Source organism: Streptopelia decaocto (genome assembly GCF_964273445.1).
Source record: "Streptopelia decaocto genome assembly, chromosome: 10".
Classification (NCBI taxonomy): Eukaryota; Metazoa; Chordata; class Aves; order Columbiformes; family Columbidae; genus Streptopelia; species Streptopelia decaocto.
In genome coordinates, this window is record NC_138665.1 from 3,472,965 (window position 1) to 3,499,241 (window position 26,277).

Sequence of the window (26,277 nt, forward strand, 5' to 3'; positions counted from 1 at the left end):
AGGGTCTGCTGGGTGATTCTGTTGTTCTTTGCAACATATTTATTGTGGAGTTGTATTCTGCTGTGCTATACACAGCACAGATGAGGCTCCAGCCTGACTGCTGTGTCTGCTCCAGGGCAACTCCCGTTAAGAGCTGAAGCAAGTCCAGAGGTTTCTTACTTAAATGCAAAGGTTGTAGATTGTGAACTTTGAAGGAAATTTAAAATAACAGTATGAACTGTGAAGAAAACCATGATGGGTTATTCTCCTTTTCTCCTCATTCACTAAAAACAGAATATGGAAAGAAGTTGGCTTGATTCGCAGCCATATCAGGTATCAGAAAAAAGAAAAATTCTGCTGAGAAAGCCACAAAAATTTTGTGAGATTTTTAAATCTTCAATGAAAACTGGAAAAAGTGAATATACCAATTCCTCAGTAAAATGAGTAAACACATATCCGGTTCTGCCTCAGTGTGGAGAATCAGATGATTCTGAGGATCCTTCCAACTTAGAATATAAGGTTCTTTGCTGGCAAAACAGAATTATGTATTGCTGATCTCATTTACTTTTGTCCAGCTGTTCCAAAAATAAGGCACTAAACCTGATGTTCTGGCACTTGCCTGCCAAGGAGTTATGACTCCAGTTCAGGTTGCATATAGTGCTGTGCCAGTGAAGGGAAAAACAAAGAAATTAAAACTCTCTTCCCTTACCATCTACTTGGTGTGGCTTCAGTCTGGTAACTATGCTCCTGTGAACCTGCACTAATGGTTCTTTGGTTTCTTCATCTTCATCTAAAACCAGTTTGGTTGTGATGGGACATTTCAGAGGTGAAGCATCTTCTATCTCTATCACCTGCAAGCAGAAACAGGTCATCACAGGAATACTTCACATGTGAGTCATACCAAGATTCGAAAGACACTAGCTTGAGCAAAATTGGAAGCCATAATTTATTCAGTAAAGAGAAACACCTGTGCATCACAACTTACTTTGGGAGAGTGCTTTTCCCCATGGGAAGTAAAGCAGTAGGCAACTGAAACAGCTTTGGAAAGATTTCAGTAGTCTTAAATAAAAATACCAACATTAACCTGCAGGAAACTACAAATCAAACTTGTGGCTTACAAGGCTACACGTAAGTACTTTTTAAACTATCTATCAAATTAAATTTAGGTAGAAATATGAGGTCTTAAATTTATCATCAACAATTCGTCTTCCTAGCATTTTGCAAAGAAAACAGAACATACCTCTCTCAATTTCTCTCTCTCCCGTTCTCTTTCTGCTATACGTTTCCTTCTTTCTTCTTCTTCTTTAAGTGCATTTTGTGTTTCTGTTCTAAGCTTATCATCTTTAATAATTTTCCTTATTTTCTTCCTGCCTTTTCCAGGAGATTTTGAATCATCGTTCTCCTCATCTTCAGAATTACTCTATTACAATTAAATAAATTCAGCATTAGCAAGAAAATTATGGCACAGACCATCAAATCCTTCATTTTCAGACAAGCTCCCAGAAATCTGTATATATATATACACACACACACACAGATGGAGTTTTGCTCATAAGAAAAACAAGTTCTCCAGCATGACAAAAGCAGCGTCACCTTAACTATAGTGTATCCTGAGACATAAAAGATAAGCCCAGCTGTGTGAAGGCAGTACACCCAAAGTCCTGCTATCCTTTGATAGTAACTAATGACTATTAATAAAGAACTATTTTTCTGTGCCAGTGGTGCTAGATCAGATCAGCTATTGCCTACTCCACACAGAAAAAGAAACCCTAATACTAGCAAAGCCTTAATCTACTATTTGGGTCATCTTCTACGTTTATTTTAAGAATTCTGTTTACTTAAACGATATTGTGCATTTTTATCAAGATCTAGACAGGAAGCAGTTTTATTCAAATGTAACATTTTTTTCTCCATAATGGCGCCATTTTTACAAATTTTAGCACTAAACAAACATTGAGAAAAGTTATAATTTTTTACTGTACTTTGTACAGAGTTGTTTGATACACCCAAGCACCTAAGCAGTTGGTGGAAGAGACAGGAACTCCTTTTCCCATTTAGTAAATCAAAACACAATATAGTACCTTGTTGTTGTTTTCACTTGAAGAATCCTCCTGAACCTTTATACGCCTTCGTTTCTTTTTCTGTTTGTAACTGCGCTGGTTTTCTTCCGCCTCAGCTTTCTTGGCAGATCTATGAAAAAAAAAAAAAAAGGGAGTATTACTGATTAACAGCAATAATTCATTGCCTCACTGAAAAACAACAATAAAAAGGTACATGAACTACACTGCTAATAGAATACAGGCTCCTTTTGTGCAATCAGAGATTTACTTCTAAATTGTTTTCTCCCTCTCACCTCACTGGACACACACAGCAACCGTCTACTCCAGACAAACCAGAAGAACCTCAGAATTGTCAAATATTACTTCTCTATTGCCATCCACCATTCCTCAATTTACATTGACATTATTTGACATTTTTTTACTAGCTCAAATTGCTGTGTAACACATAGTGTGGTATAAATTCAAAATTCTCACATTTGCTACTAAATTAATTAGCAAATATCAAATTAAAGACAACAATTATTAAAGATCTTAAGGACTGATCCAAAGTCTTTAACTTTTACCATCTCACTGCCTAAACTGCACTATTAAAAACCAAAAACCAAACACAGGATATGCACAGTTAAGTTTTATTTATACCTTGTTCTTGGGCGTTGGTCATCTTCAGACTCACTGACTTCTTCACTAACTGCAGACTCATGAAACTCAGAGTCATTTGAATCATCGCTGCTCACTTTAAAAAGAAATTATTTCATGTTGAATATTATCACAAAGTTAGCAACATTACATATATTCTAATTATGCAATAAACTGTTTAAGATCAACAAGTACTGTAAAAGTTCATTTAAGGCAGTATGGGACCTATTTAACATCCTAATAAAAAGCAATATTAAAAAACTTAACACATAAGCACTAGTTAAGCCCTGGCAGATGGCATGTTAGGCCAACAAGACTTGAGATCTTTATGCATGAACACATCTACCTATACTTCACAAGCAAATGACAGAAAGTATTATATTAGCATCACATTTCATAGACAGTGGGTGAGAACACGACGGGGAACAGTACAGAACTTCAGAAAACAAAAGATGACTTCTAGTTAAACAGAAGCTTTTGTTACAAACTTTGAGTATTGAGTATTGTCCAGGCACGGATGAGGAGCGAGTTGAGAGTCTGTGGGTGAAAGTTAAGGGGCAGGCTGGCAAGGGTGATACTATTGTGGGTGTCTATTATAGACCACCAGATCAGGGTGAGGAAGTTGATGAGGCCTCTACAGACAGCTGAGAGCAGCCTCACAATCACAGGCCCTGGTTGTGGTGGGGGATTTTAACTTCCCTGATGTTTGTTGGAAGGACTACTCGGCTGGCCAGCCACAGTCTAGGTTGCCTTGACGATAACTTTCTGATGCAAAAGGTGGAGGAGCCGACCAGAAGAGGTGCACTGCTGGACCTCATCCTCACTAATAAGGAGGGTCTGGTTGAAGTGGTAAAGGTCGAGGGCTGCCTTGGTTGCAGCGACCATGAGATGGTGGAGTTCAGGATCTCATGTGGCAGGAGCAGGATAGCAAGCAGAATTGCAACTCTGGATTTCAGCAGAGCAATCGCTGGCCTTTTCAGGCAATTGCTGGGAGAAATCCCATGGGCAAGGCTGCTTGAAGGTCAAGGGGCCCAAGATAGTTGGTCAGTGTTCAGGGACTGTTTCTACCGGGCACAACATCAGAGCATCCCGACACGTAGGAAGTCAAGGAAGGGAGCCAGGAGACCTGCGTGGTTAAACAGGGAACTGCTGGGTGTGCTCAAGTGGAAGAGGAGAGTTTCTAGATCATGGAAGGAGGGGCTGGCCACTTGGGGAGAATATAAGGCTATTGTCAGAGGGCTGGCGAGAAGGGTCAAGGACAACAGGAAGAGGTTTTTCCAACACGTGGCAGATAAAACTAACACCAGAGGCAATGTAGGCCCACTGATGAACGAGGTGGGTGCCCTGGTGACAGAAGATACAGAGAAAGCAGAGTTACTGAACGCCTTCTTTGTCTCTGTCTGCTCTGCCGGGGGCTGTCCTGAGGAGCCCGGTACCGCTGAGGCGCCCGAGGAAGGCAGGACAATGGAGGAGTTTGCCTGGGTTGATGAGGACTGGGTTAGGGAGCAGTGAGGCAATCCGGACATCCAGAAGATGGCTTGCACTGGTGCAACGCGAGGAACAGCGAAGCGCTGTGCGCCCTCAATTAGGGCCACAAAACACTATTCACACCTCCACTGACAAACGCAGCAGTCCAGCATTTATCTTCACTATTGCTCCCCTCCTCTGCTCAAAATGATTCCACGCAAGGGGCTGACTGATTCCTTGCTCTTGAACGCAATAACGAAAGGGAAAAATCTGAGTCGAGCACAGTGCCATCTGGTGCGCAAGGAAAGCTTGCAACATTTCAGTTCTAGGACGGAGAAATTTCTGATGCACAAGTGCCTACCAGCAGTCCAAGCGGGGGAAATTACATACATGACAAGATTGATTTTCACAAATTAGATATACTGGGCTTGCCTCTGTTATGTAAGATCAATATTTTAAGACTCAAAGAGATTAATCTAAACAGAGGATACAATAAGTGGAGAGAGCTGCATTTGTATTGAACATTTTCAATAAAACTTTATCAAAGACAGGTAAAAGAATTCTAAATTTAATATACAAATAAGTTTATAGAGAGAATTATGGAGTTTGAGGTTTCCATTCTGACATGCTTTGGACCTATTTTATAGAAGCAAGCACTTTCTTTGACAAAAAACATTTGGGTTATGTACCTTTCCTTCTATTTCTGCGCTTCCCTTCTTTTTTCTCTTTTGGTTTCACCTTTTTTTCTTCACCAGATTCTCCTTCGCTCACTGTCAGCTTGTGCCTCAGCAGCCTGTGTCTGTATCTTGGCTTCTTTGATTCTTCTTCTTCTTCCTCTTCCTCAGAATCTGATTCAGAATTAGCTTCTTTTTTATTCCCTCCTGTCAGAGATAAGAGTCAGTACAATATGCACACTGGTCATTTTTTTCTTATTTAAATTTCGCAAGAATTAAAATCTAAATTAATTTAGGCTATGTTCTGTGCTTTTCCAGGAAATTATAGGCAACAACATACCATTGCTCCCTCAAATTTTAAGTCTTCTACAATGCCTGAACAGTTGGATTGTCTGTTGCAATGACTGCACATGTTAATCAAATCTCTCCGTGCGTTTGCACGTCTTTCTGTTCTGTATACATTATTCGTCACAAGTCCTTAGGACGTCTGAATTGGTTACAAAAATCAGATTATTAACAAAAAATACACTTACAGAAGCATAAAAGAGATTATAATGCTCATGATAATGTACATTGGCCTCTATGTGGCAACTACCTATCAACATGAATGACTTATTTTGTTGAAAGAAGAAACTTTAATAATTTCCCCAAGTTGTCTTTGAAATTAAGACAGGCTCTACAGCACTTTTTCCCAGGTGCTTTTTGGTGCTCACCATCATCTCCTGCCTGTTCATTTTGCTTTCCACGTTTCTTTTTTCCTTCATCCGATTCATCATCTGAAGATGCCTCCTCATCAGAGCTAAGATTAGCTTTGATTTCTTCTAAAAGCATTTTCTTGGCAATTCTTTGAAGTAAAACAGAAAAAACTATTTATTCCATTGTTCAAGTAAATCTACGAACGATAAGTGTAATCCTATACCATTCAGAACTTCAAAAAAAAGGTTGAAAGCCGAACTAAAAAAGGACACATGATGACAAGTCATTGCGGTAAGACAGGATATATCAGCAAAAATCTCATGTTAAATGTAACGTGTTAACTGGCTTTTAGAAAGGAAATCTGTACAATGCTTTTTAAAAAAGTTTTATGCTTTACAGAACAACTACAGATAGCTATGAAATGTACTAACTTCAACATTTCACTTTATTCACCGTCTATATGGACAGATTCTTGTCAGGTCTGGGGATAGGCACCTCTATCAATTCTGGCTGTAACAAGAACATGAAGATGCTGCAGGCCAAATCCTAATACTCAAATCATTTCCCCAAAAAATGGTTATCCTGCTTGATTTAAACCCATGAGATTCATTTCCTGAGGCACTGAACCTACTCAACTAGTGTACATGTAAACAGGAATAGTTTTAAAACCAGCATATCACTGATGGCGTGTTTTAAACAAGGAGAAAAAGAGTACTGCAATATGCACGAACGCACAGGTTAAAAAGAGAAGAAGTATTTATTCCCCTACCTCTCCACAGCTTGCCTTAGCTGTGTTACCATTCTAATTGCATGGGCTCACCCTGCTGCAAAAGCGATGCCGTAGTAATTGAAGCAACTCCCGACGTCTCAAGATGAACTGATATTAAGTGCCTCGGGAAAAAAACCCACACTGAATCCCTCATGGAACTACAAGCGCTGGCCTTACAGCAACTACAGCAAAAATGTATCTGGGTATATACACACACACGGGAAGAGGTTTGATAAAACATTCTAGGACCTAAACTTCAAAGGAAAAATATGATCTTATTTCCTGTTCCACAAACTGTTCGCTCAGCTTCTCTCAGTTTTGTTTCAGCAGAAGAACGTTTCCAGCTAACATACAAGAAGTTATTATGGGATAACTATTTCTTTAGATGCTCTTGCAATATTAAAAAAAAAAAAAAAGAGAGAGAAAAAAACTCTATGTAAATCTATCCAAGGCAAAATATAAAATATGTCAAAAGCACAGGAAAATACAGGACTTATCCACAAACTCGTACTTCCAGGGGAAAAAGAAAACAAACTGAAAGAATGAGATCAGGCCTTCCTCGTATAAATGTTGGAAATATTTTTCACTCCATGGTTGTCAATTTTAAATGAAGGGGTTTTTTTTCCCAGATCAAATCTGGTCTGTTTTGTCTTTCAGGAGAACTAATGTATATGTGTGTAATTATGTACACAGTTTAGAATGGGGAAGCTTTTATACCAGTCAAAACAACAGTTCAAAACCCAGGGAACTGAACCACCATCTGGGCTCCACTCGGACATGGCAAAGCAACAGTGATCTTCTAAGTGCAGCTTCTGATACATTAGACAATGAAGTAGTAGGTTTTAAAGAATCTGCATTTCATTTTTCAGCAAGCAATGTGCCCCTAAACCAAAGGATCTTTTCACTGGGAATTGTCCCAAGGTATCTTACCTAACACTTCATACAGTATTTTCTATTTTTTTAGTGGCAGCATATTTTCCAAGAAGATTCTAGTGCTTAATGTATATTCAGTTATTATTAAAAGATGGAAGTGAAATGGTTTAACAAACACTTAAGACTGCTCAGTGAGTAGTCACAGACTATGCACCAGCATCCAAAACATTCCCCCTCTTTTGAGAAATGGCTTGTGAAGAAATAGCGGATTAAACCTTTAAAATGCAGCGCTCTTAGTAAGCTTTAATTCCAACATATCAACAGATCACAGCAATGAAAACTTTACTGAAGTCCCTAGATAAGTAACATCCTCTTCCAAATGTTTTTTGCATTAGTTCCTTCCCGAGAATTTGGAAAAGGGACTTGGGGTTTTTTTCTGTTGTTGTTTTTTAACCCCACCACGTTGTGTATAGTAGCAACAGGAATAAATGGCTCCTTACATAAGAAATTGAGACTATATTTCTTCCATCTCTTAATGGTCAGAAGAACTTTTTCTTCAAAATGGAACTGCTTGGGATATCATAGGTTGGTTCCCTTTAAAAGCTTTTAACGTCAATTTTTAACCATGAATCCTACTCCAGGAAATATAGACAGCAGCTACTTTTCTTGTTTAAAAAAATAACAGTATCATCATTAAAGTTTTGCTTTGCAAAACAAAACAAACCAGAAACACTAAAAAGAACTGCAAAATTTTAAAATTCAATCCAGAAAGTACTGCCTAGTAATACTGTCTTATTTCGCATTAGCAAAGTTAACACAACTCGTATATGGATAACAATACTTACCTTTGACATAAGTCACTTTTAAAAATTCATTTATACGTTTTTTAAAGAAGGCTGACTTTGTTCTTAACAAGAGAAGATATACATTTTTATTTGCTCTTTTATGAATTTTTTTTTAAAATCAAAAAAGCGCAAATCTATCATTCACCTAAAAATCACACACAAAATCTACTATCCATATATAGAAGATGCTGTTATTTTCCTACTAATCATCATCATAATCACCAACCGGACTGGGTAAACTTATTAGTTTCCAAATCATTATTTATAATAATATTGATAAGCTATTGTTTTTATACTCTGAGATCGAAAATTAGACATCTTTTAGCTAGGATCAAGATTCAACCACTTTGAACCAAACTGAGTAGGACCTGTTTCTTTAGTGCAAAAAGAAAGCAGCATTCTCTTCCACATGTTCTACACATAAGACATTGTTGAGACATTCAGAATTTTAAAGATCCCTATTTTTAATATAACTATGTATCTGATAGGGATTAAAAGTGTAAGCAATATTAGAATCAAACAGATTAAGTCTTGTAAATGCATCTGACAAATGACTGACGTAACAAATGGCTCACGAGTACTGGACACTTGAAACTGGTTTTAAATTAAATTATATGTGGCTCAGATAATATGTCACATTCCTATTTGAAGACAGAAACACATTTAAAGTGACCAGGTTTCTAAGCTAAGAGGCTTCACATGCTAGCTAACATTTTAATATTTGGATAAGCATCCAACTGCAAGTACCAAGAAAAATAAGCTCTGATAGTGTGAAAGCTCCCCTGCTCACATTCTTCCAGAGAAGCCCATGAAAACCAAGAGACACCATAATATTTACTTGAGTCAAGGACATAAAAGATATTCTTGGCCAACTAGATGTAACAGTTGAACACTATAAACATAAATTAAGAGGCACAGAGAGCAATGAGCTCCAGCATGGGACTTCAGGTAGCAAAAAAACCAAAGTTGTTTCTGCATTTCATTCATTTCTGCCACTTATCTGCTGTGACCTTGAGCGCGTCACATTGCCTACCCACTCCATCTTTTTAAATGTGATGTGAAATTTGTATAAAGGATGTTTTCCCAACACGTATTTATACGCTGTCTTACAGAATGGGACTGGAATCTTAACCAGGACATATAAAAACAACTCCAGAATAAAATAACATTATAGATGTATCATTTTATAGAAATCAGGATTCAAATGTTTAACCTTTGTAAGAATGACACCAACAATATAAATTTATAAATAATGAATTGGTTACTATACATTTTTTAACTTACGCTAGAAGAGAACATTTTTTAAAAGAGACAGGCAAACTGGAAGTTGCCCAGGAGTTGCGTAGTCACAGTATAGTACTATTTAAAATTATCCCTCGGACACCTCAGCAAAAATGGAATAGTAGGTGCAGCCTCTCATGATGCAGAGTTAAGTCCACATGACAATTTGCACCATTGTTATTCATGAACTTTAGAGTGCAAATGCGATGGACTCATTTATAGATTGTCAAAAATCTTGGTGAGACAATCTACCACTGTAAAAATAATTTTTCTTCTTACAAAGTCATAATTTTAAATATTAGTTAAATATCAAGACGTTTTACCACCAATTAGATTATATTGACTCACGCGTAGTGCCCATAAATACCTACTAATTATATGTAGAAATAAGGGTGCCCAAAACAAGCCTCTTGGGGTGTGTGGGGGGAGGACGTTTTTACGTGGCTAATAAAAGCCACCATTCTTTCAGCTAGAACACTACTGAATTAAATGGGCCTTTGGTATATCACTCAAAAATGTTGAACCATGTAACAAATATTTTAAGAGATGAGTATTTGGATGAAATGTCATACATGTTTTTTAAAAAAATAGTGAAAACTGCCAAACACCTTGTTCTAAATACTGTACTGTCTTCGTTGAAACAGTCCGATTTTCAAGCTGTCAGAGTTGTATTAAATTAAATGCTTGGACAAGAAAAACGTTTTACAAAAATTTATTGCAACCATCAAATACTTAAAGGCATTCTGCATTGAATACACTATTAACTTCTTAATAAACAAAACTACTGCAAACACATTAAAACAGTACCATTGATAAGATCAGAAGGACCAATAATAGATAATTACACAATATCAGATGAAACCATACAGTACTGTATGTCACATTATGACTCACTTAGATATTGCATTTTGGCAAAGATAATTTCCAGACTATTAATATTCATGTCATGCACATCCAAAGGTATGCAAATAACAGAACATCTAAACTAAGGACTTGCAAACACGAGAGTCCCCACACTACTACGTACCCTCTTTGGCCTGGAAGAAAATAGGCAACTTATCTGAATAATAGGTAAACTATTTAAACACTTTGTGTTGAGTAAACAGAAGAACAAGCTTTTAATGTCTTGAAATTTGTTCCATCTTTTTACATTTTATATATCTGGGTTTGGTGCCAAGTACAATGCACGATGAATGTAAAATCAGACTGCAGTCACCAGTTAACAGGTCTGAAGGTTGACAAAGCTGTTTATTGACAAAATACCTCCCCATCTCATAAATATATATTCAAATTATTCTCTAAATAAAAACTTCCAACAATGCTTCAGCTTAAAAACAAAGTACAGAAATGGATCTTTCAAACTCAAAGTCATAACTGATTTGTTTGTTATCAATTGGGTTAACTCAATTCCCAATATAGCTCTTAAACTAATAACTAATATCTGTCAGTAACATTTTTATGGTAAGAACTTAGCCTAGACAAAAGTGTATTGGTTTAGTTATCAACCAGAAACACTTGAGAAACAAAACAAAAAAGGAAAAAAAAAGTTTTAAAAAGATCTCCTGTTACCAAAGTTTACATGTTCTGCTTATGATCCTGTGCTGTCGAGTCCCTAAGAGCATCCTTCTTTAAAAATTGAATTATTTGATTAAAATTCGGTGACGGAAAACAAGCAATAACTACATCAGCAGCAACATTTCGATGCCAAACTGAGCTCTGTAAAGGCTATAAAAGCACTCAGAAGCAGAAAAAGGCTCCATCAGCAACTGTGCAAAGCTATGAAGCTGGTCCCATACATGCTATATGGATAAAAAAAGGTTCTGAAATACTGTGTAAAAATGTGTTGAACTCGGTAGTCTAACTACAATAAGTTCCAAAATGAAACTGCAGCTCGCAATTGAGCGATACTTCATGTTGTGCATTCACTCATTAGGAAAAGAAGCTTTTACATTTTCTAGCCAGGTTAATTTTGATAGCTACAATGGTACTGGTGAAGTCTGACATGTCTAACTATATTATACCTTACAAGGATTCATTTTTCTTGAACTTGAAACTGAAGCAATACATATAAGCCACAATTCTAAAAAATCTATGCAAAGACTTAAAATTGTTATGTATAATTAATCTCTTTGATACCAGTTGAGCCTATGCACAGTGCTCGTAGAATCAGCGCCTTAGCTATCACATTAGTCACTGCAGGTATTCCTTAATGAATTAAAACTCAGTTTATTCAACAACTGAAAATATCTAATACTGCTTTCCCCATATTTGTGTTTTCTCTTTATTGAGAAAAGGTGTTTCAATTAAAAAGCAAATTACGTAACAGTAATAACCAAGTTCAATCTGCAAATATTTCAGCACTACATATTGCACAGATGCAAATTTTTACCTTCTATTCATAAAACTAGCTGAAATTAACATTTCTCAGCAGTAGGTTTTTACCTGCCTGAATGAAATACTTGCAATGGGAACATAAAATGGACCGTGCTGTAGTGCATTTATAACACACCCTATGCAAGGTGTGTTAGCTCGCACTTCTAAAAACTTTCTTTGATTTCTGGATTTTGGCCTGTTTTCTGGCCCCTTGTTCAAACTTGCGGGAAGCCCGTGAGCGAGTCTTTACAAGGCAGGCAGTCGTGGTTTTTACAACCTGCTTGCTCTTCCGTTGCGCCGGTTTGCGCCCACGCCTAGGGTGTGTTATAATCTTACGGATGGTATCATACCTATTCTCGGGATCATCATCGTCATCTTCCTCCTCCTCCACTGGAACAGTCCTTGATTTAGTCTCTCCCTCATCTCCTGAGGAAGGAAGGGGAAACCAAAAAAAACCATGAACACTTAATACATGTAAAATCAGCAATAAACAACACAGCATACAAACTAGTCTCTCCGTCAAGAATCCCCACATAAAAATAGCTTGGTAGTACCACCACTTTTCCAGTAGCCAACAAAAAAGTCAGTTACATATCTTGACATACAAAACCAAAAATGTTTATTAATAAAAGTATCTGGTTTGTCAGGCAGCACTTTAACTCACATTATGCTTGCTACTACACACAACTTGCAATTAGCTCCTTATTACAACACATACTGTGATTTTTTTTATTTTACACCAAAACATCCAGAGGCTGAATATTCCACTTAGGATTTAAGAACTAAGTTTCCTAGGAAGTTACTAGCTCCATTTCAGAAGCTCCACTAGTTGATCTGTGTAAATTGAAAAGAAGATCCAAATAAATATATTACAGAATCACCAAACATACAAGCTCCTCTGCTGCCACTAAGAAGTACTCGAGAACGATAATCCTTGTCTATTTTTGCTTTCAGAGTATCAAATACAATGCACGTACATCTGTTGTGCCTGTGTGAAGACTTACATTTTGAAAACTACTCGTGCTATCCCTACTGCAAGTATTGTCTCATATGGGTAACACATCAAACCCAAGAGCACGGGACACATAAAAGAGAAAGAACAGCACAGTATGATACCTGCCTCTGAACTCCTTTGCACTCTCCTGGCTGAACTGAGGAATTCACATTATTTCTAGCACACTCCCAAGCCTTTCCCCTTTCTTTTCTCTTGTTCTTCTGGTAAAACAAATCTAATTATTAAAATTAGGCTGAGGAAAAGGGACCTTAAAATCCTATTGAGCTGAGATCCGCTCATTCCTAATCTCTACTGTTTGTTTTCTACCTGTGCGGAGTGCACTAAAACCAGGCCGTGAGAGGCTTGCTCCGAGTCGCTTTAAACATACTCTTGTCCTGGAGTTACCACGAGGCTGATATCTCACAGGACTGCAAAAGAGATTCTCACAAAAAGTTCCTCACTCTTAGGCTTAGATAAACGTAAGTATCCTGTTGGTTAAACCAGATGCTAAGTCTCATTCAACGATCTACCTACCTTGTTCAGACACAAAAAAAGACTCATTTATTTATTCACCTATTAAGCCAAAAGCAAACTGAAGAGAAAATGTAAGTTTGGCTCCTCTTAAAATAATACAACCAAGGCAGATTCTCAGAGACCCATACAATAAGTAATGCTGGAAGAGACCTCTGGACACCACCTACTCCAAGTCCACCCTCACAGCAGAGCTAGCTCCAAAGTGAGGTGAGTTTTCTCAGGGCCTTGGCCAGTCAAGTTTTAAATATTTCCAAGCACAAGGATTTTAATATTTTACAGGGCAACCAGTTTCAGGCTTTGACCATTCTCAATTTACAGATTTTTTTCCTAGTATCTAATCAGATTTCTCCTTGCGAGAACTTGTATCCACAGCCTCTCATTATTCTGTCATGCATCTGGCTCAGCCTTCTCTATAACTACTCATTAGGTGATTAGAAGACAGCAATTAAGACTCCCCATTTCTAGCATTCTCTCTCCAGGCTAAAAGAAACCAATACTCTCTCAGTCTAACTTTATTGTCAATCATCCCACATCACTATCTAATTTTTCCAATTTATACACTCTTATCTGTCTGTCCCATCCAATAATTATCCAATCTTTCCACCTGTGACTTGCAAATAAAACAACTGCTCCCACTGCCTCAGACACCATCTGATATATTACAACCAACGTTTTCCTCCTGGACCATTTCAATACCAAGTCTGTGAACATACACTGTACCTGAGCAATTTTATTTTCAAAGTATTTTTCTTTGATGGTCCAGTGATGCTGAGAACTGTTACATATGGGTTACTGTCACCTGGAACCATCAATCAACTAGCTAGGGAGAGTGTTTTACCAGGCTGGCAGCTATTATACCACACACAAGACACCAGCTCATCACTACGCAAACCACTCATTATTTGCAACCTCCCCCAGCAGTGGCATCATTGAGGAAAACTTGGTTTTGGCAGGAAAAGCCCTAAAGGTCCCAGTATTGCATGCATGGAGATGCAAATAAATGTACTGCATCAGAGGACCTTGAAAAATAGACATTAAAGGGCTATATAGTATGCAGAATAAGAAACTTATTTTCCAGCTGTCACTCTACAATGATCCAAAACACCATGAATCAAACTTTGCTTTCTTACAGGGCTCTAAATCCAAAGCAGCACAGCACCTGGGAAAAGTAACCTCTACACTGGCAAAGAGTAACAACTCTCCAGAAACTAAACTGCAGGAAAACTTCAGGAGCAAGTGGGTCAGCAGCAAGTTGGTAGGAAAAAAGAACATTATGTTTAACTTAAAATTTGAGTGTTCTGTCTGTTGGAGGCAGGGTGTCATGTATAGGTTTTTTGTTGTTTGTCTTGATTTTAAAGAAACTACAATGAGAATCATCTAATTTTGCATTTAGTGTCTGCCTACAAGGGCTTTCCAGGAAAGCCAAAATGCAAGTATGTCCTTTCCGCTGTCTTCATAAATACACTGCCATTTTATTCATTTTACTTGCAGCTTCGCAAACTACTGTATCTGAGCCAACAGTTACACTAACAGTCACATACAGAAAGTTCTATGAAACACCGTTAGCGGCAAACAGAATCACAGAATGTCAGGGATCGGAAGGGACCTCAAAAGATCATCTAGTCCAATCCCCCCGCCGGAGCAGGAACACCCAGATGAGGTTACACAGGAAGGTGTCCAGGTGGGTTTGAATGTCTCCAGAGTAGGAGACTCCACAACCTCGCTGGGCAGCCTGTCCACTGTTCTGTCACCTTTACTGAGAAATTTCTTTTCAAATTTAAGTGGAACCTTTTGTGTTCCAGTTTGAATCCATTACCCCTTGTCCTGTCACTGGTTGTCACCGAGAAGAGCCTGGCTCCATCCTCCTGACACTCACCCTTTCCATATTGATCACCATGAATGAGTCACCCCTCAGTCTCCTCGTCTCTAAGCTCCAGAGCCCCAGCTCCCTCAGCCTTTCTTCATAAGGGAGATGCTCCACTCCCTTCAGCATCTTTATTGCCCTGCACTGGACTCTCTCCTGCAGTTCCCTGTCCTTCTGGAACTGAGGGGCCCAGAACTGGACCCTCACCAGTGTGGTCTCCCCAGGGCAGAGTAGAGGGGAAGGAGAACCTCTCTCGACCTACTAACCACCCCCCTTCTAATCCACCCCAGGTACCATTGGCCTTGCTGGCCACAAGGGCACAGTGCTGGCTCATGCTCATCCTGCTGTCCACCAGCACCCCCAGGTCCCTTTCCCCTACGCTGCTCTCTAATAGGTCATTCCCCAACTTATACTGGAACCTGGCGTTGTTCCTACCCAGATACAAGACTCTACACTTGCCCTTGTTCTATTTCATTCAATTTTTCCCTGCCCAGCTCTCCAGCCTCTCCAGGTCTCTGGATGGCGGCACAGCCTTCTGGCGTGTCAGCCACTCCTCCCAGCTTGGTGTCATCAGCAAACTTGCTGATAGTGCACTCTATTCCCTCCTCCAAATCACTGATGAATATATTGAATAATATAGGTCCCAGTACTGACCCCTGAGGCACTGCACTAGATACAGGCCTCCAACTGGACTCTGCTCCATTGACCACGACTCTCTGGCTTCTTCCCTTCAGCTGGTTTGCAGTCCACCTCACTACCCGGTCATCCAGACTGCACTCCCTCAGTTTAGCTGTGAGGATGCTGTGGGAGACTGTGTCAAATGCCTTACTCAAGTCAAGGTAGATCATGTCCACCGCTCTGCCATCATCCATCCATCTTGTTCTGTCCTCATAAAAGTCAATGAGGTTGGTCAAGCACGACTTCCCCTTGGTGAAGCCATGTTGACTGGCCCTAATGACCCTCTTATCCCTGATACGCCTTGAGATGGCACCAAGGAGAAGTCGTTCCACCAGTTTCCCAGGGATGGAGCTGAGGCTGACCGGTCTAGAGTTACCCGGGTCCTCCTTCTTGCCCTTTTTGAAGACTGGAGTGACATTTGCTTTCCTCCAGTCCTCAGGCACCTCTCCCGTTTCCCAAGACTTAGCAAAGATGATGGAGGGCGGTCCAGCAATGACCTCAGCCAGCTCCCTCAGCACCCGCGGGTGCATCCCATCCAGACCCATGGATTTATGGATGTCCGGATTGCCTAACTGCTCCCTAACCCAGTCCTCATCAACCCAGGCAACTCCTCCATTGTCCTGCCTTCCTCTGGCGCCTCAGCGGTACGGGGCTCCCCAGGACAGCCCCCGGCAGAGCAGACAGAGACAAAGAAGGCGTTCAGTAACTCTGCTTTCTCTGTATCTTCTGTCACCAGGGCACCTACCTCGTTCATCAGTGGGCCCACATTGCCTCTAGTGTTAGTTTTCTCTGCCACATATTGGAAAAAGCTCTTCCTGTTGTCCTTGACCCTTCTCACCAGGTTTAATTCTAAGGAGGCCTTAGCTTTCCTAGTTGCCTCCCTACGCCCTCTGACAACAGCCTTATATTCTCCCCAAGTGGCCAGCCCCTCCTTCCATGATCTAGAAACTCTCCTCTTCCACTTGAGCATACCCAGCAGTTCCCTGTTTAACCACGCAGGTCTCCTGGCTCCCTTTCTTGACTTCCTAAACAAACAGAATAAAAGATACCTGTCATGGTCATTAAAAGAGCAAAGAGATTTCATTTTTCCTAGTTGAAACTTATTTGTTAAAAACATGGCTAACGTCCATGTAATGTGAAAACTGCCCTTCCTTTTTAAGTTCTTTAAATCTAAGTTTCCAATTCAGCAGTTCTGAATTTCCTAAGGATATAAGACACTGATGAAGTAGTTTTATCTTGGCAAGAAAAATAATTATTACTATTAAACCTGCTATGAAAACAATAAGCAACGGCAGATTTCTGTTAACCAATACCAGCTGCTCTACGGCTACATGGGTCTTGTGAGGCACAAAGATCATCTGCTTGATTTTTACCACATACACCACAATGCCACCAGTCTCCAGAGCCATCTCCAGTGCAAAACCAGGAGCTGACAAATTTGAGTTCACCAGATACTTGCTGCTTACAACCAGCTTCTGCTGAACAGTATCTGGGCAGCCAAAGCGTGGAACAGGCTTTTGAAAGCAGTGCTGCAAGGAAATACCGGCTGGAATCACAGACTGCAGCGTCTCCAGCCTCTCCATTTACAGTGACATCCTTTTATCCACAAGGGACAGGCCGCACAAATTGAAATGGGCGCTTCCGAGTCAGTATCAGGAAACCTGACCGGCTGCAAACATTTAAATGAATATTTAAACTTCTACATTAAGTGTTACCCAAATCTTACAAATTTCCTCTATTAGCATATTAATAATACTTTTAGATGAATATCTTTTGCACACCTGATGACTGACAAAATCCTGCACCAGCAGACAGCATTAAGTTTTCAGTCACTGGCATAATTTTCTGCTCATCACTGCTTCCATCCCCTGTTGAATTCTGTTCATCATTTTCTTCCTTATCAGATGAGGAAGACGAAGTGACAACCACCTTCTTTTTTGACTCTTTCTTTTTCAAGTTACCCTTTTTACTTTCTTTCACCGACCCTCTTTTAATCTTTTTCTTACTCTCTTCGTAAGACTCCTCATCAGAAGACGACAATGAGTCATTCTGTTCCTTCTTGGAAATTTTCTTTTTGTGACTTATTTTTTTCTTTTCTTTAGCTTTAGTTTGCCTTTTACTTCGCACAGCGTCTTCAGAAGAACTCTCCTCTTTTAGAGGAGATTTCTCAGCATCAGAGGATAAATCCATTTGAACTCTTTTAGATACTCTCTCTCTTAAATTCCTCCTTTTATTTTCTTTAAACGCTGGTTGATTTTGAGTTTTGTCATTTTCAGAAGAATTGCAACTTCCTTTCTCTGGAGATGACTTTTCAACATCAGATGAGGAATCATCTTGTTCTTTCTTGTAACTTTTCTTTTTCAGTTTTTCAGATTGCTTCGCTTTGCTTTCAGTTCCTTTTTTATTTTTGAATCTGTCTTTCGAAGAATCTAAATCATGCTCTTTCTTTGTAGATTTCTCAGTACTCTCTGAAGAAGAATCTTCCAGTGCCTTTTTCGTTTTCTTATCCTTGCTCTTCTTATCTTCAGTTTTCTTGACACCTTTAGGATAACTCTCCTCTTTCTCCAGTGAAGACTTCTCAGCATCAGAAGACTCATCCCGCTTTCCCTTGACAGTTTTTTCTTTTAGGTCTCTGGTTATCCTCTCCTTAGCAGCTGACCCCTTAGCAGTTTTTTTATCTTTAGAAGAACGACTAATCTCCTTCTCTGGGGAAGACTTCTCAGCATCATCCTCTTCAGAAGATTTATCTCTCTGTTTCTTCACATTTAACCTTCTCTTACTACTTACTTTTTTCCTCTGCTCTTCTTCAGAGGAATCATAACTCTCTTCTTTTCGCGAGTATTTTTTCTTAGCTTTTTTTGCAGACTCTATTTTACTCAAAATTTTGATTTCTTTTTCTAATTCAGAATCATAGTTTGAAGAATCTGAATAGTTCTGTCGTTTCTTTTTAGCAGCAGCAGAATTTTTAGCTGATTTGCCTCTTTTAGCATCTAAATCGGAACCAGAACTGGAATTTTTTCTTTTTCGTTTTCCATTTTCATCCTTTACTGGTTGATCCTTTAGAAAACCTGAAGCCTTCTGATCTTTTGTTGGTGCTTCACTATTGCTATCAATATCCGAAGAACTGTGACTCATCATCGCAACTTCTTTAAGAACAGCTGGCATCTCATCAGAATCTGAGCTCTGATCTAATGCAAATGGCTTTTTTGATTTAGAAAGTTTATTAGGGCTAGGACCATCAACAGCACTGTCAGAAGAATTTCTTTTATCATTTTTCCTCCTTGGTTGTTTGGATGATTTCCTCTTACGTTTGTCATTACAGGTGTCATTGCTATCTTCTTCCGAATTTGATGTTAAGGGGTTGATGTCCGTTTGGCGCCGCAGGGGAGTGGTCTTCACGCGCGGTGATCTCCTGAGATCAGATTCCTCCACAGGTGAGGCAGCTTCATTCTCCGGGGAAGGCTTACTGCCAGCATCATCATTTTCTTTTACGGAATCGGAATTTTCTGCTTTAGATGTTACATCAGCATCCTTATTTCCCTTTTCTAGATGGCTGTCTGGATTTTCAGCTTTAACTGGAGACTCTGGGAGGGAAACAGGAGTTAATTTTACAATCAATTCTTTTGTCCCTTTAGCCGATGATTTTAACTTAGTACCACCTTTGGTATCTTTCACAGGAGCGTTCACTTTCGTATTTGAATTTAGAGTCTCGTGATCTGTTCCTGTATTTCCATTGTCTTGCTCCTCTGATGCAACCTGAACCTCCATAGCAGATTCTAGAGTCTCAAAAATATCTTCAGGAACAGATGAGGGAATGGACACAATATCCATGTCTAAAGCCTCTGTACTATTAGGTTCATACTGAGGTTCTTCATTTCTGCCAGACCTTTTATCTTCCCCAGAAGTGCGCTTGTTATCCGTTTGTTCCATTGTTGGAACACTTTGATCCATGGGCTCACCGTCAGGCTGTTCTAATACTTTTTTCCCTGTCTTTTCGGTGTCATCCTCTTTTAATGGCACATGTTCCTTTCCTTCATCTTTTTTCACCTCATTTTTTTCTGTTCTAACGTCAGTTTTTTTCTCTTTGGTATTTTTATCTTTGATTTTAACAGTCAAAGCTTCAATCTCCAGGTTCAGGCCTTCTTCTAGTGCCAGACAAGCTTTTTTCATGTCACTCAACACAGATTTATAAGCTTTTAGCTGACAAAGTTGCACAGCTGGGCTCATTTCTGCAGCATTTTTCAAAAAGCTTGAAAAGCTCGAATTCAGATTTGCTGTAGCTTCAACAAGCTTTTTTGTTTTCTTAAGCAAGTCTTTTGGCATCATTAGTGCTTTATAAGAATGTGTTAGTGAACCTGAATGTGAATCATCTAGTTTTTTTTCTTCACCATTACAACTTGAATTATTTCTCTTTGGAGAAAACTTGACTGTATGGTCATATATTTTACTTTTTTCACTTTCAACTCTGATCTTTTTTTTGTTTTGTTGCAGTAACTGTTCTAAATTTTCAAAGACACTGTCACAGGCAGTGACCAAGTCCAACAAAGGCTCTGGCTGGCAACTATAGCAGTGCCACTGGCTATTTTCATCTAATATAGTCGATAACTCCTTTCGACCAAGGTTGCGCAAAATGCACTTTTTACAGAAGGCGTTATGGCAAAAGTCACAGCAAATCAAATTTCCACCTTCAGCACACCACCTGAAATGAGACATAAGAAATATAAGAGTCTTATCTCCATATCACAAGGTGACAAATTTGAGAAGCTCACATATTTTTCACTATTTGATAAAGAATTTGCATTTTGAAATTTCGGGTGATAAAAAGATATCCATTAATTGAAAACACTATTAAAAGCATGACTGAAAAGCACTCAATTGAGAATTGGAAAGCTGGAAAATTAAGGTATCACAGAATCACACAGAATTACAGAATGTCAGGGATTGGAAGGGACCTGGAAAGATCATTGAGTCTAATCTCCCCACCGGAGCAGGAACACCCAGATGAGGTTACACAGGAAGGTGTCCAGGCGGGTTGGAATGTCTGCACAGAAGGAGACTCCACAACCTCCCTGGGCAGCCTGTTCCACTGTCCTGTCACCCTTACTGAGAAGAAGTTTCTTCTCAAATTTAAGTTTGAACCCATTGCCCCTCGTCCTATCATTGGTTGTCACCGAGAAGAGCCTGGCTCCATCCTCCTGACACTCACCCTTTGTATATCTGTAAACAGTAATGAGTCACCCCTCAGTCTCCTCTTCTCCAGCTCCAGAGCCCCAGCTCCGTCAGCCTTTCCTCACACGGGAGATGCTCCACTCCCTTCAGCATCTTTATTGCCCTGCACTGGACTCTCTCCTGCAGTTCCCTGTCCTGCTGGAACTGAGGGGCCACAACTGCACACAATATTCCAGATGTGGTCTCACCAGGCCAGAGTAGAGGGGAAGGAGAACCTCTCTGACCTACTGACCACCCCCTTCTAATCCACCCCAGGTACCATTGGCCTTCCTGGCCACAAGGGCACAGTGCTGGCTCATGCTCATCCTGCTGTCCACCAGCACCCCCAGGTCCCTTTCCCCTACACTACTCTCTAACAGGTCATTCCCCAACTTATACTGGAACCTGGCGTTGTTCCTACCCAGATACAAGACTCTACACTTGCCCTTGTTCTATTTCATTCAATTTTTCCCTGCCCAGCTCTCCAGCCTGTCCAGGTCTCTGGATGGCGGCACAGCCTCTGGTGTGTCAGCCACTCCTCCCAGCTTGGTGTCATCAGCAAACTTGCTGATAGTGCACTCTATTCCCTCCTCCAAATCACTGATGAATATATTGAATAATATAGGTCCCAGTACTGACCCCTGAGGCACTGCACTAGATACAGGCCTCCAACTGGACTCCGCACCATTGACCACGACTCTCTGGCTTCTTCCCTTCAGCCACTTCGCAGTTCACCTCACTACCCGGGTCATCCAGACCGCACTCCCTCAGTTTAGCTGTGAGGATGTTGTGGGAGACTGTGTCAAATGCCTTACTCAAGTCAAGGTAGATCACGTCCACCACTCTGCCATCATCCATCCATCTTGTTCTGTCCTCATAAAAGTCAATGAGGTTGGTCAAGCACGACTTCCCCTTGGTGAAGCCATGTTGACTGGCCCTAATGACCCTCTTATCCCTGATACGCCTTGAGATGGCACCAAGGAGAAGTCGTTCCACCAGTTTCCCAGGGATGGAGCTGAGGCTGACCGGTCTATAATTACCCGGGTCCACCTTCTTCCCTTTTTCAAGACTGGAGTGACATTTGCTTTCCTCCAGTCCTCAGGCACCTCTCCCGTTTCCCAAGACTTTGCAAAGATAGTGGAGAGCAGCCCAGCAATCACCTCAGCCAGCTCCCTCAGCACCCGTGGGTGCATCCCATCTGGACCCACGGATTTATGGATGTCCAGATTGCCTAACTGCTCCCTAACCCAGTCCTCATCAACCCAGGCAAACTCCTCCATTGTCCTACAAAGCTGAAATGGTCAGTAATATCCAAAGAGAATTTCAGCACCTATTTTAAATAAAGAATTACATTTTATTTTCCGTGTTTCTTCTGAGAATTAAAAAACCCCGCATTATTTCTTTTACAGTAAAATTAATTAAGTCTTTCTATAGCCTTAAGTGGTATATTACTATTGCAGGCACATTTGAAAACAAAAAATTTGCTCTATGTCTAGATTGCGTAGTCTTTAATGAAGACCTGAAAGTGGCTGACAAGTAAGCTCACAGGCATCGCAGATCACACCATTTTGACTGGATTACATATTTAGATATTTGACATAAGGACAGAGATATACTTCAGTATTTTAAAAGCGGGAGCTCTGAGTGTTATTTCAGTTTTTGTACACTCACCTACACTGTTCATCCATTCCATCTGAATCACGGCTAATGTCATCGCTCATGTAATACTTGTAGCAAGTCTGTAAAGACATAGGACAAGGAATTTTTTATTAAATCTCAACTGGACTTTATTAATTCATATGACTTCAGCAAGCATTAGAAGCAAGCAATTAAAAGCAGCAGCTGCAAGGTCTTCAGCATTCTAACCCTTTTACCTTTGTGTTAATCTAAAAAAAACCTCTTCCACAGGTATAACAGGTCCTAACCCATGACTTTTAATTTAGACGGCTCAAGGTTTATTTGAAAATTAAATAGGCTTCTGTTTGACGGCTGCATCTTTGCGTATTTTAGAACATCACCTGAATGCTTCTCTTCACATCTATAAGTTTTTTTCTTCAAATTTATAAGTTATCTCTGTTTCCTACACAAATCAATACCACATCTTCCCTGACACAATCCTACATAAACTACGATTTTCAGCTGTGTGCTCCTTATGGTACCAATCAATCCCATAGGTTTTAAATAAAAAGGTCTTCAGTATTTATACTGGTTAACGTCCAAGGCTCCAATTTCCAGATGCAAACTAAATATTTGCATGGAAATATTTGTAATAGAAAAAAAAAAACCCACACAACTCAGCTAGTAGCAGCTGTGGCTTCAGTTGCTGAATTCTTTAATTTTGAAGGTGTCCTTTTTTCTCCCAGTTGCTAGTAAAGAAAGATCTCCCAGACTTGAAGCGCTACTTTGAACAGGGATTAATACAAGCTACTAGCTAAAACCTGTCCTTTTACCCAGTGAATCAGCAAATTCAGAATCCAGAAGAGGCTTCAGCACCTGAATTCAGAATTATTAGGCCCTTTTTTCTGGAACAGTTATACACCTGTTCGACTAAACTAAACAAAACAAACAAAACCAAACAACAACAAAAAACGCAGTAAAAGCTGATGCTTAGTCACTTGACTGAACATTTACAGTCAAAGGAAAACAGCTTCTCAAGTCTAGGACTGTTCGCCTAGGCAGAAGAAAAAAACGAGGCACAGAACGTGATGGAAGACATGGAGTATGCAGATCAGGGACTTCCATTCCTCTCTCTCACATTAACTTAAGGCCATGTTCAATTAAGTAAAGATACAGACCATTTATGAGAAAGAACATATGATGTAATTATCTAGCAGAGCTCACAGTCAAGAGCTGCTATTGAACGCAACACCCTAAACAAATGTCAAAGATGAACCAGGCATGCATCGCAAGAACACACACAGCTACATGTTAAGGGTTTTCGAGTCTAAGAACAAGAGTTAAGACTCCAATGAATATTGAAAAGAGTCAACTTGTAACCTGATTTTTCTAAGGCATATTTTATAAAAGAAACAAGCCAGAATGAATAGAAGAAATGAGCCAGAACATTAGACTAGATGGACATGTCTGCGATAGTATGCCAGGTGAATATATAACGTTAATTGGGAACTAAAAGAGAAGCAGGAGGGAAGAGAAGGGAAATGCTAAATGTGCATTGTAACACATCTGCATCTATCTTTAGAGAGATCTTTATACAGAATCTCTACAACTATAGAGATATGCGAGAGACCTACCTCTAGACTTCCTTGAGCATTAAAAGTCTCCCCAAGAGGAGGTAGGGATGTTTCCTTCCTCCCCTATTACCTGGCTCTTCCCATTGCAGGCAACTTCAGGCTTAACTGAAGCCACCAGAAAACCACGTCGCTGAAGACCCAGATGCTGGGTTTGGGTTATGGATTAGACCATCCTTACAGAGGTTATCAGAAATAATAACAGTGCCGGAGCTGTACACAAGTGCAACTGAGATGGCTTGGAAGATACATTTCCGCTTCTTGTTCTGACGTTGTTTTACATACAATGATTTACCAGGAGATCCAAAATTGAATCTGCTCTTATAGTACATGATGAGTAGGCAGAAATTGCAGACAGATCATTTAACATAAAAAATTCACTAAAATTATAGCCTTAAAACGATAAAAAAAATTACAAAGAAATCACAATGAGTTTAACTGGGATATAAGAAAACAGGAAAATCAATTTGTAAGCTGTATTTGCCTTTTTGTTTTCTGCTAAATGGCATTTGAAACAAAAACAAACAGTACAAACTGTAGAACTGTTCACACATACCTTACAAATAAGAACTTTCAGTGTAGGATGTCTATAGATTGAATCCTTCTGAAAATGGTTCACCTGTTGCCCACAAGCTGTACAGCTTACAATTCCATGTAGTCCTTCCTCTATAGAGAGGATTATAAACCACACATTAATTGTTTTCATTTTTATTTTTTAAGAAATCTGCATACACCTATTTCATTTTCTTACAATATTTTGGCCTGTTAGGTTTTTCATATGTATTTATTACATTACTACCCACCATTAGAGAAATATTTCTGCAACCACTTGCTATTTAAAGACTGAAAGAATTTTCCTCTAATTTCTATACTCCACTTGGGGGAAAGATACACTTTTTTTTTCCTTTGAGAGATTTAATTTGGATTAACTGGTCACCTCATGAGAACACATCTAAACATGAGTCATTGCTAAAACTCTTTCAAAACAGCCCTGATAACTCTGTACAACCTTCCTTATTTAATCTTTGTTCATAAAATACCATTTTAAGCTATCTTCGTATTATGATCTTTCTTTCACATATAGTTTTAGTTTCTCAAAGAAAAATATGGAAAACTGTTCCAGAAGATGCATGAAATCATTATAATAGTGTACCACTCTGTTCCTTTATCTATATATGGTCAAGAAAGTGTTTCTTTAATGTCAGTCCCCCAATTCACTTCGAAAGGTGGTGGACTTGGGGTCGGGAGTATCGCTACATGCCAGGTTGTTAAACTTACAAATTAAGACAAGAAAAAGGAGAATAATTTGTGAAAGCTCATACACTCAGTTCAACCACTTTAAAAAAGTTCTTTTGGGATCAAGCAGATAGAGGCTTGCTACGGTATAACTTCATGGTTACAGTCCGAGTACAGACTAATATTTGTTTGGGTTTTTTTTAATAATCAGACAGAATCAGACCCAAACACCAACACCACAATGTTAAGGAACTGAATGAACATTGTCAAGACACAAAACAAGCTACCAGCCATTTGCTACTGAAACACAATCTCAAATAGTTTCCAGGCCAGTAAAACAACAAACACACCCTTACAATTCAGTGAAAACAGCAGGTCTGAAATTCTGAATACAAGATTGGTTGTTTTCAACTTCAATGCATGCATGACTGCATGTACTGCAGACTTTGTGGAACAGCAAAGCACCTCTTACAACTTCAGAAACAGCTTAAACACCTGTTTCAAACACCGCTGGTAAACCTCAAATAAACGTATCTATTATATTGCACTACTTGGAAAAGAATACCACACTGAAAGGTTGGACCAGATGGTACTTGTGGTCCCCTCCAACCTGGTATTCCATTATATGATTCTATTATACCAAGCAGCACAGATGCCTACTTAGGCTTTGTCAAATATCACAGATCTTAAATGAGGGTAAGAATCACAGAGGGTAACAGCCATCTGAGGGAGAACAAGCCACTTTTCCTTCTCTACAACTTTAAGGGGAAGCACTACTGCCTCCTTCCCAAAACCTGTATGTTGGGTCTAGAACAAACAGGATAATTTATGAGGCAAACCTTTGTAAACCACATTACCACTA

At 39.5% G+C, this 26,277-nt stretch overlaps 1 protein-coding gene across 3 annotated transcripts in view; it reads right to left on the reverse strand.

The window, feature by feature from the left end:
- Positions 1-26,277, reverse strand: part of ATRX (ATRX chromatin remodeler) — an 87,319-nt gene that overhangs the window by 40,951 nt on the left and 20,091 nt on the right. For 2 of the 3 annotated variants that reach the window (XM_082061880.1, XM_082061879.1), the window contains 10 exons: positions 24,736-24,845; positions 22,603-22,670; positions 17,505-20,422; positions 12,004-12,079; positions 5,530-5,660; positions 4,832-5,023; positions 2,679-2,772; positions 2,061-2,169; positions 1,220-1,399; positions 689-830 (listed from right to left, as the gene is read on the reverse strand). In XM_082061880.1, the coding sequence (XP_081918006.1) occupies positions 689-830; positions 1,220-1,399; positions 2,061-2,169; positions 2,679-2,772; positions 4,832-5,023; positions 5,530-5,660; positions 12,004-12,079; positions 17,505-20,422; positions 22,603-22,670; positions 24,736-24,845 (4,020 nt within the window). The remainder of the gene's footprint in view (positions 1-688; positions 831-1,219; positions 1,400-2,060; positions 2,170-2,678; positions 2,773-4,831; positions 5,024-5,529; positions 5,661-12,003; positions 12,080-17,504; positions 20,423-22,602; positions 22,671-24,735; positions 24,846-26,277) is intronic. The other variant, XM_082061881.1, reaches the window with a different exon arrangement.